This window comes from Muntiacus reevesi, chromosome 21 (genome assembly GCF_963930625.1).
Source record: "Muntiacus reevesi chromosome 21, mMunRee1.1, whole genome shotgun sequence".
NCBI classification, from domain to species: domain Eukaryota; kingdom Metazoa; phylum Chordata; class Mammalia; order Artiodactyla; family Cervidae; genus Muntiacus; species Muntiacus reevesi.
In genome coordinates, this window is record NC_089269.1 from 19,069,546 (window position 1) to 19,081,402 (window position 11,857).

Below are 11,857 nucleotides of genomic sequence, written 5' to 3' on the forward strand. Positions count from 1 at the left end.
TTAATATATAAGTAGTATAATGTGAATCTTTGCTTGTTCATTTCTATCAACTGGAAAACTATAGAGATTTTTTTGAAGTCAGTGGAAGGTTCTAAGAATTTCTATCACATTCTCTCTAACAAAAAGGAAATATCTGCTGAAGTGCAAAGTACCATAGACATTTTAGTTGGCAACTTAGCTTATTAACACTGCAGAAATGAAATATGTCATATTTTTAAAAATACAGGCATATAATATCTATGGCAAGTAACGTAGGGTACTAAATGCCTTCAATTTAATTTCTAAACATGGCAAACTTAGAACATCTCCCCCTTGACCCTCCCTGAGTTATTTCTACTAAATGTAAGGCTTTGATTTCAAATGGTGATAATGTATGATTTAGAAAATATTCTTCTAGGAGTTCATATTAAACAAAAAAATGTTAAATATTTAGAGTTCAATATCCAGAATTATTCTGCAGTACCTAACTCATTTTATGATTACTCTTTACTATCTAAATACAAAGACAGTATCAACCTCTGACTTTCATATTTCCTCCTGTCACACTAAATCTTTTTTAGCTCTCCCCTACCTCTTTTGCCCAGGGTAAGATGGAGAGGGGACAACATTTAGATAGGAGAAATGTGTGCTTTGTGGTGAATTTAATCTTTTCTATAAAATAATAGGATCATATAATAAAGCAATAGGATTATATAGAAATTATGGATGGAGGTATGTTGTTAAAAGAAAATTCTTTATAATTGTTATAAGACATAAACCTGAAAAATCAGTTATTAATAATACATATGTTTCCAGTTAGTTTGTTAGGGACTTTGCATAGGCAAAATATTGTTTACAAACAATAAATTATTTTCTAATTTCACATACTCTAGAATGATGGTCAAAAATGTCTTTAAATCAGTACATTTTATATGCATGTTGCCATTAAAATATATATTAATATCATCTTAGCAGCTTTAATTCCTTCTAAAAATTTAAATGTTTTATTTAACATTCTTTTAGTTACTTCACCTCGATAGAATCCCAGCCTTTTCATAATAAACTTCTTTGAACTAACATCGACATCGCACAAGTTTCTGGAATGCTTTCTTGAAGTCTTCATTAAAGATTGTATAAATCAGTGGGTTTATAAGGGAATTGAGATATCCAAGCCATGTCAAAAAATTTGACATTTCTTCAGAAATCTTACACTTTTCACAGACATTAACAACCAATTCTTTTACAAAGAAAGGAAGCCAACATATTACAAAGGCACCCAAGATTAACCCCAGGGTAGTGGCCGCTTTGCGTTCTCTTGTGCCTGAGATCTTCTGCCTTCTCCAAGATCTCTCATGCTTGAATTCAGACCTGGGACTTTTCACTGTGCTATGAATTTTATCAAAGTCCATTGATGGATCCGATAAAGACTTTTCTAGCATGTAGGGTGTGGAGACCAGTCTCGTGCTTTTCTCTCCACTCTCCAAAAGGACTTGGCCATTCATTTCCTCCTTGGCAATCCTGCTTGCTTGTCTCTTGTGGTATAACGTCTTTGCTGCCTTATATATTTTGTAATAGAGGATCAAAATCAATGTTAATGGGATGTAGAAAGCTCCAAACGTTGAGTAAATAGTGGAAACGATGTGGTCGTGTTTGATGATGCACTCATCCTCTTGACTAGTTCCTTGGTGCCTCCAGAATAGAGGAGGCATAGAGATAAAAATAGATATAATCCAAACGATGGTAATCATAATGCCAGCATGCCTGGGAGTCCTTTTCCTGGCATACTCAACAGCATCAGTGATTGCCCGGTACCGATCCAAAGCTATGGCAGAGAGATGCAAGATGGAACACGTACAGCACGTAATGTCGACGCTCAGCCAGATGTCACAGACCACTTGTCCCATAATCCAGCTCTCTCTCACAATATACACAATGCTGAAAGGCATCACCAGGACAGCTACAAGGAAATCTGTCACCGCCAGGGAGCAAATTAAGTAGTTGGCTGGGTGGTGCAGCTTTCGGGTGACAATAATTGCAGCAATCACAAGTGAGTTAATGGTGGTTGTCATCAGTGCCAGCCCGCAGAGAATGAAGGACACCAGAATTTTGGATGGCATTCTGTTTAACAGTTCTCCTGAGGTCAAGTTTTGATCAGATGAATTCAAGAAATCCATTTTTTTTGTTGTTTTAGACGATTAATAGAGCTGTTGATACCTGTAACAGAAGAGGGGAAAAACAGTTCAGAGACGGTTTCAAAGATTTTTCTCTTCCCTGCTGAATACTGTTTGTTTGTCTGTTTTTAAGTATACATGTACGCTTTCCCAGAATACTTGATGGATTTAAAAAATGGAGTTGAGGTTGCAGTTTTCTTTTTCTTTTCATTTAATTTAGGAAATCCAAAGCCAACAGTAACAAACAATAACTTTAAAAACATTTCTTAAAATAGGGCTCAAATAAAACAATTTTTATGAGTCAATTAACCTATCAGTAAAATCTCTATTATAAAATTGTGTTTAAAATCTTTATTAATCTTAGGGGAGGAGAGGGTGTGATGTGTGGAAAGAGTAACATGGAAACTTACATTACTATATGTAAAATAGATAGCCAATGAGAATTTGTTGTATGGCTCAGGAAACTCATGCAGGGGTTCAGTGTCAACCTAGAGGGGTGGGATGGGGAGGGAGATGGGAGGTAGGTTCAAAAGAGAGGGGATATGTGTATACTTATGGCTGATTCATGTTGAGGTTTGACAGAAAACAACAAAATTTTGTAAAGCAATTATCCTTCAATAAAAAAAATTAAAAAATCTTTATTAACCTTAGCTATGTTTTTCTCTTTGTCTACAGAAAAACTTTGAAAGCATATTCCATTAGTATATATTTGTGTACTATATAATGTAATATAAGAAAATATCATTTTAAAAGCAGTATTCAAAATCATAAACAATTCTGTACTTAGCTCAAAGTTATGTTGAGAACATTATCATTGGGCTTGTGGAGACTAAAGGACGTTTCAGTGTATTTTATGTCAGGATATAAAGGTTATAAAAAAGTAAAATAAGCAAGAATAAAATATTTTTAGTGTATTTCTGGCATTCCATGATCATTTTATGAAATTAGGAAATGTCACAGTGTTTAGTAGTCTTTGTGGAAATAAGTAGTTAATTTGATTTAAAGGGACAAAATAAAACTGGTTGGAACCAAATAACCATACAACACTGCCCATTATTACAAGGACATATATCACCTAAAGAAAACACTGAACAAGGTGAACTTGCCAATAAGAAAATCTCATAATGGCACACACTCTGAAATGCAAATTATTCTTTACAAGACCTTACTTATAACCTTATTTTTGAAAGGGAACCCTCCAAACTCAGCTTGAAATTTTTATTTCAGTTCATGCTGTTATTTAATTGCAAGTCAAATAAGAGCAATTAGAGTGTAATGAAGTAAGATTAATCTTTTTTTTTTTTTTTTTGCATCAGCCCTTCTCTCTTTCTTTTTTTTTTTTTTTTCTCTCTCTCTTTCTTTAACAATTCTTTGGTAACAAAGCACATCTTTGGAAAAGACAGAGAAAAGATGGAAACCTGAGCCTTTATTCTTGTAGTTATAACTATTATTGCCCTCTATATTCCTTCTTTTTACTTTAAAATAGTTATGTTTCACTTATTGGAACTGATAGAACAATAATTCAAAATACTTGATATTTTTATATCAAATGCTTCTTATGGAGTGTGTGTATATATACATACTATAAAACTTTGGAGTGCAGCATGTTTTAACTTTCTACTTGTGTTTGAGTTACCAGTACTAAATTTAATTTTTCTTTTCTCATATTCATTGAAGGTAGGTGCCGATGACTTGCTCCCAAGCAAATTGAATGGCATAAGAAATCTGAATACCTACTACTCATAAAATAAATATTAATAGTTGTCAGGATGTAACTGAAAAGGAGCTGTATGTATATCTAAATTATTTATATCAACACTTAACCTTAACCATTTGTAAAGGGCAACCAAGAAAACTCCAGATAAAGAATGGAGGCTACAACCTCCTTAGAAATGCTAAACCAGTGGTTCTGGAATTTAGTTTGCCTCTGAGTCACCCTGAGGGCTTTTCAAAGAGGAGTTATTGGGTCCTTCCCTCTGAGTTGGAGACTCAGTAAGTCTGGTGACTGCAGCCATGAAATTAAAAGACACCTGCTCCTTGGAAGAAAAGCTATGACCAACCTGGACAGCATATTTAAAAGCAGAGACATTACTTTGCCAACAAGTTCTGTCTAGTCAAAGCTATGGTTTTTCCATTAGTCATGTATGGATGTGAGAGTTGGACTATAAAGAAAGCTGAGCACCGAAGAATTGATGGTTTTGAACTGTGGTGTTGGAGAAGGCTCTTGAGAGTCCCTTGGAATGCAAAGAGATCCAGTCAGTCCATCCTAAAGGAAATCAGTCCTGACTATGCATTGGAAGGACTGATGCTGAAGCTGAAACTCCAATACTTTGGCCACCTGATGCGGAGAACTGACTACTTGGAAAATACCCTGATGCTGGGAAAGACTGAAGGCAGGAGAAGAAGGGGACAACAGAGGATGAGATTGTTTGATGGCATCACTGACTCAATGGACATGAGTTTGAGCAAGCTCCAGGAGTTGGTGATGGACAGGGAAGCCTGGTGTGCTGCAGTCCATGGGGTTGCAAAGAGTTGGACACAACTGAGCAACTGAACTGAACCGAAGTCTGGAGCAGGCCCCCGAAAGCAACTGAACTGAACCGAAGTCTGGGGCAGGCCCCCGAAATCTGCCTTAACAAGATCTCACAGGATGCTGATACTATTGGTCCAAGGAGTCAGGGTTCTGGTTCCATGAGGTTGTTCCTCAGTGCTTTGTCTGATCCTTTCACCTCTATGAGTTCCTTTCTGTTGAGAGCAGCTCTGACATTTCTGCTGTATAACTTACTTAGCATCTCTCTTTCTTACATTCTTAATTTATTTCTTCTTCTGCTGCTGCTAAGTCGCTTCAGTCGTATCCAACTCTGTGCGACCCCATAGACGGCAGCCCACCAGGCTCCCCTGTCCCTGGGATTCTCCAGGCAAGAACACTGGGCTCTGTTGCCATTTCCTTCTCCTAATTTATTTCTTAGAGTTTCTCAAATGATCTTTCTCTAGCTTTTCTTTTGACTATTCTGAATCCTGACTTCCTGCAGCTCTTTGACCCTCTGCCCTAGACCTGTTAACTCCCCTTCTCCCACATCATTCCTACTCTTTTCACCCTCTTATGAGAGCTATGCCATATAATCATATTTCTTAGATCAGTTTTGCACTGCAGGACCTGGTAAGTAATGATGTGCTAGTCTATACCATCAGGACGTCCAAGAAAATCCTTGATGTGTGCTTTCAATTATCAGTGGACCTCACAGTCTTTAGTGTTTTCCCTGGAAACATCTTTAAGGGGTCAATGGTCACAAGTGAACTGCTTACTCCAAAGCCAACTAGACGTTAAAAATATGGCAGATTAGGGGACTCCCCTGGCGGTCCAGTTGTTAAAACTGTGTTTTCAATGCAAGAGGTGCCAGTTTGATCCTTGGTCAGGGAACTAAAGTCCCACATGCTGTGTGGTGCAGCCAAAACTAACAATAATTTAAAAATTAAAAAAAAATTTAAAACATGGTAGATTAATTTCTACACTTTTTCCAATCTCCCCCATTCTTTCATCATAAAATCTGCACTATATAGTCAATAAAAGCCTAAATACTTCCTTAATTGGTTAATTCCTTTGCAAAAGTGTTTATTTAGTGTTATGAGAATTTATTTAAAAGTGCTGACATTTTTCCATATTATAGGTAAAAATAACTTTCCACTTTAATTCTCCTGAAAAACAGTTTTGGCAAAAGAGCCTCTTCAGGAGATAATCCTGAAATTACATTTTGAATAGAATATTAAACAAGAAAAACTGTTTGGAAATAGTTATGTGTGTTTCCATAATAAAAATTAATTCTGTAGGAAAATGGATCAGCTTAAAATTAGAAGGTGAATTATTTGATAATTCACCTGATTTCTCTAAGCATCACAGAGTAGCATTTAAATAGGCTCAATAAAATGGTACTTAATGCTAAGGAAAAAACTCAAGTCATACAAATTCTACTGATTATATAAGCACTTTTTCCATTATTAAATTTAGAAAGTTAGTTAATCTTATGATAATTGTTTTTGTAGAAAACAAAGAAAATAGGGAAACAAATGCAGCCAATCACAACTGGGTTTCTTTTTGTCTTACTTTCTTTGCCACTTACAATGAGAATTTCAGTAAACCATCTATCTTCATTAATTCAGATACGACGTCTAATAAGATTAGTTCTTATTCCTCCCTTCATATTTTAAGTTCCCACTGTGAGTCCTTGTGGTACTAGGAACCCCCTCTGGGTTATTGCACATAGACTATATCACACATTTATTCTCAAAGTATATTCTGTATTTTGAATGTGTTCATTGGGAAATAGGATTATAAGCAGAGCCTGTAGTCTCACCATTTATGTGTAGCCTTCTTCATAATAACAAAGAAAAACTTGCCCAGCCTTTACTCAGTATGAATATCTGCCAATGTATTGATTCAGTCACAGGATACATTTTACTTCCCTGTTTATTCATAGTTTTTTAAATCTAATGTTAATTCATATTCAAGTGTCTGCTTAATCCTGATGTCCAACTGTACTGTCCTCATTCAGGTTAAACTATAAGCTCCTTAAGTACAGCTTAATTTACTTTATATTGTAAACAAATGGGGGACTATACGCAAATAACTTTAATAATAAGATTGAAAGAGGCAAGAAAGCAAAATTTAATTCTATCAAGACTTCAAAAGAACCTACAACTTAGCTGCTTCAATTAGAAAAATAATAACAGGAATGTTTCTCTTTTCTGAGTATTCACTTCTGCAGAGACTATGCTAAGTGGTCTCCAGTCCTGTGGTCATTGCTGAGTTTTCCAAATTTGCTGGCATATTGAGTGTAGCACTTTCACAGCATCATCTTTTAGGATTTGAAATAGCTCAGCTGGAATTCCATCGCCTCCACTAACTTTGTTTGTAGTGATGCTTCCTAAGGCCCACTTGACTTCACATTCCAGGATGTCTGGCTCTAGGTGAGTGATCACACCATCGTGGTTATCTGGGTCATGAAGATTTTTTGTATAGTTCTTCTGTGTTCTTGCCACCTCTTCCTAATATCTACTGCTTCCGTTAAGTCCATACTGTTTCTGTCCTTTATTGTGCCCATCTTTGCATGAAATATTCCCTCGGTATCTCTAATTTTCTTGAAGAGGTCTTTAGTTTTTCCCATTCTATTGCTTTCCTCTATTTCTTTGCATTGATCACTGAGGAAGGCTTTCTTATCTCTCCTTGTTATTATTGGAACTCTACATTTAGATGGGTATATCTTTCCTTTCCTCCTTTGCCTTTCACTTACTTCTTTTCTTTTCTCAGCTATTTGCAAGGCCTCCTCAGACAACCATTTTGCCTTTTTGCATTTCTTTTTCTTGGTGATGGTTTTGGTCAATGCCTCCTATACAATGTCACGAACCTCTGTCCATAGTTCTTCAGGTCCTTTGTCTATTAGATCTAATCCCTTGAATCTATTTGTCACTTCCACTGTATAATTGTAAGGGATTTTATTTAGGTCATACCTGAAAGGTCTAGTAGTTTTCCCTACTTTCTACAATTTCAGTCGGAATTTTTTAATGAGCAGTTCATGATCTGAGCCACAGTCAGCTCCCGGTCTTGTTTTTGCTAACTGTATAAAGCTTCTCCATCTTTGGCTGCAAAGAATATAATCAATCTGATTTCGTTGTTGGCCATCTGGTGATGCTCATGTGTAGAGTCATCTCTTGTTTTGTTGGAAGAGGGTGTTTGCTGTGACCAGTGTGTTCTCTTGGGAAAATTCTGTTAGCCTTTGCCCTGCTTCATTTTGTACTCCAAGGCCAAACTTGCCTGTTACTCCAGGTATCTCCTGACTTCTGACTTTTGCATTCCAATCCCCTGTGATGAAAAGGACATCTTTTTTGGGTGTTAGTTCTAGAAGGTCTTGTGGGTTTTCATAGAAGTCTTCAACTTCAGCTTCTTAGGCATTAGTGGTTGGGGCACAGGCTTGGATTACTGTGATGAGGGCATTATAGAGGTATGTGTAAAGTGTCCTAGAAATACTGGTGAGGAGGAACTAGTCATACTTTGGTGAAACTGTGGAACTCTCCCCAGGCTGAGGGGAAAGTATGAGCAAAATCAGAGCATGAGCAAAATAAATGCAGGATGTATTCAGACATATGAATTAGTTGAATGTGGATACTGCAAGGGTATATTAGAACCAAGGCTGGCACTATGGAGAACAGTGTGGAGATTCCTTAAAAAACTGGAAATAGAACTGCCATATGACCCAGCAATCCCACTCCTGGGCATACACTCCAAGGAAACCAGATCTGAAAGAAACACGTGCACCCCAATGTTCATCGCAGCACTGTTTATAATAGCCAGGACATGGAAGCAACCTAGATGCCCATCAGCAGAGGAATGGATAAGGAAGCTGTGGTACATATACACCATGGAATGTTACTCAGCCATTAAAAAGAATTCATTTGAATCAGTTCTAATGAGGTGGATGAAACTGGAGCCCATTATACAGAGTGAAGTAAGCTAGAAAGAAAAACACCAATACAGTATACTAACACATATATATGGAATATAGAAAGATGGTATCAATAACCCTATATGCAAGACAGAAAAAGAGACACAGATGTATAGAACGGACTTTTGGACTCTATGGGAGAAGGCGAGGGTGGGATGATCTGAGAGAACAGCATCGAAACATGTATATTATCAAGTGTGAAACAGATCGCCAGTCCAGGTTGGATGCATGAGACAAGTACCTGGGGCTGGTGCACTGGGAAGACCCAGAGGGATGGGGAGGGAGGTGGGAGGGGGGTTCAGGATGGGGAACACATGTAAATCCATGGCTGATTCATGTCAATGTATGGCAAAAACCACTACAATATTGTAAAGTAATTAGCCTCCAACTAATAAAAATAAGTGGGAAAATAAATAAATAAATAAATAAAAGTAAAATGCATTAAAAAAAAAAGAACCAAGGCTGGAAGTAAGGGATGATAGTTAACTGAGGAAGACAATAAAAGGGCTGGCAAGATATGATAAGGACACTGGATTCTATTTTATATGCAATCAGAATATTTCAAAATGTTTAAGGAGGTAAGTGACAGGAGAAGGTCTGTTTTGGCAGAGGTGCACAGGTAAGGTGATAGGGCTTGACGAGTGCAGCACCCGCTCTAGGGAGGAGGCATAATCAAGATTACAGAGCGCTCTTCTATCTTTCTTGAGGCTTTCAATTTCTAAGTCAAAGCTCTCAGTAAATGTCACATTGAACTTGAAAATATGTGGGTTATTTTCAAATATCTTTTGATATTGTTTTCTAACAAATGCACAGGCATAAGAACACAGACTCTGTATGATTTCAATATCTTTAGACCATCAAATTTTTACACCTGGTCTTATGTCCCTGGATATGTTCCTTTGTCTCCTAGTTTATAGTCTTATTGGTTCATAGTGATTTTCAGGTCTACTATATCCTTCTACTTCTCTGTATATTCCTTCTATTAATTTTTGAGAGTTTGATATTGAACCTCCAAGTAAAAAATCTTAATTTATCTACTTAAAAAATAACGTACAGTGAAACTATATGTAACTTTGTTCTATAATTTTCCAAGTCTCCTGTAAATGTGTCATCATATTTTCATAATTTAAAAAAATTTTTGTAAGGCAAAAAATTTAAAAAAGAGAATTGAGATCCTAAAAACAAGATTATAGAGCACTCTTTAGAATGTATTGTAGCTGACATTAGGACCTTTATATGGTCGTTCACATAAAATTGTCCTAGGTTTTGGTTATCCTCCACCAGTGCTCCACAATAATGGATTATATATCTCAGAGAAAAAGTAAATTGACTTAGGATTTGGATCAGGAATTGGGATGCAAACTCTGGTCAAAGGCCAAGGGAAGATGTTAGTGACAATGCTAGATCAATGCTAGTTTCAGAAAAGACAAGACCACAGAGGACAATTCTGCACAGAAACAGATCAGGGTCTTGATGAATTTAAAGAGTGTTTAATGCAGGCTCAGGTATTGTGCAAGGTTGAAAGAAAAGGAGAGATTGCAGTTACTTTCAAAGCCTGAGACTGCAGAGTTTCAAACTTAAGAAGTGATTCCAAGGCTAGGATATGGAAATAGTAAGAACTGCTCTAACTCCTTCAGACCAGTAAAGACTTGCTTACAGAGAGCCCTGTGGATCTGATTTTCACAAAAGCTTTACAGCACTTCTAAAGTCAATGACACATTACTCACATTTATGTGTATAAATTTTCTCTTCTATGTTTCTTTATCACTGCCTGCTGGATTTGATCTCGAAGTCTCTTGAATTTTGGCTCCTGATATACTCTGCTCAGATTTGTCAGCTCAGCTTCCTTCTTGGCATGAATACTCACTCCTTCCCCACCACATCTTGCTTCAACTCAAATCTGCCCATATTCAACTTGGGCAGTTGAATACCTGCGAATTCCCAGATGTCTGGCCTAGTCTGACTCATGGTCGGTACATTACCTTTTCTTTGTTTGTCTGCTGGATCCAATTACTCCTATTTCTTTCATATCCAAAATACATTCACCTTCTTTCCTGGTCTCCCAAAACTCACAATCATGGTACCAGTCTCATATTTTGCATGAGGTCAAAAGGCAGATGAAGCTCCTTGAGGCCACAATGCCTCTTGATTCAGAGACCTGTGAACTAAAAAGACAAGTTATCTGTTCCCCAATTCCCAATATAATGGTAAGTCAGGGACAGGATGATGGCAACAGACATTCCTTTTCAAAAAGATGAGGAAACTGGTGGCTCATAGTTGCCACTGATCTGAAATTCACCCAGAGAAGTCAGAGTAGTCGACACTGAGGGTTAGAAATTCACCTTCACTAGGCCCACTTGGGCTCTCTAATTCAATTCCCTAATCCACTGTACTCTGGATTTTAAATCTCCTCTCTGAGCTGTTAACTCTATTCTCAGAAAAGCCTTTTATTTTCTACGAGAAACAGTCTGGATTTACAGTTAAATAGACTTCTCGGCTTGCTTTCTGCCTATAGAAAATCTTTTCATTTCTATCTCTTTCCCCTTTGTTCTAAGTTACTATTAAACTTCGTGTTTCCCTAAGAATCTGCCTGGAAGTCACTACAAGCCCCAACATGCCACATAATAATTTTTCAAGACATTCTTCTCTGTACCTTGCAGACAGTGTGAGGGCTGTGGGATGACACTTAAGATTCTTAAGATCTTTCTGTCTAGTGCTATTATGGAAATCTCACTTAAACCTTTCAGAGCCTTATTAAAGGACTTTATAGTCAGATCCTTGCTCTGCTTAACCCTTAGGCCATTCTTACTTTGAGAATCATTTGCTACCCAGAGATGTCAGTGATAGGAAAAAGCTTTGTTTTCTTATCTGCAAGCCCTGGCTCTTACACATTTCTTCTAAATTTTGCTTGCAAACTTTAATTTCTCTCTTTATTTCTACACTGTATTATACACAGCAAAGAAACTGTCAATTGCCACTTTAAACATTCTGCCTGGAATCCTCTTGGGCAGATGGACATGTTCGTGAATCACATTTTATCTTTCCTGGAGACTACACATCTACACAGTTTCCCTTGTTGCCCTCTTTCTAGTCTCTAAAACAGTTCCATCACCTCCTTTCTAGCCTCCACTAAAAGTTTGTTTGCTAACAGCCTCCTCACTCTTTTTTCAGTCTCTGCCTGCCAGCTGATCCCAAAGCCAATGTCCTGTG

General features: G+C 37.1%; 1 protein-coding gene across 1 annotated transcript; it reads right to left on the reverse strand.

The window, feature by feature from the left end:
* Positions 1-1,052: 1,052 nt before the first annotated feature.
* HTR1F (5-hydroxytryptamine receptor 1F) lies at positions 1,053-10,793 on the reverse strand. The gene is made up of 2 exons (XM_065913778.1): positions 10,630-10,793; positions 1,053-2,193 (listed from the first exon to the last, which is right to left on the reverse strand). The coding sequence occupies exon 2, from the start codon at positions 2,151-2,153 to the stop codon at positions 1,053-1,055; it is 1,101 nt and encodes a 366-aa protein (XP_065769850.1). The 5' UTR covers positions 2,154-2,193; positions 10,630-10,793.
* Positions 10,794-11,857: the final 1,064 nt, after the last annotated feature.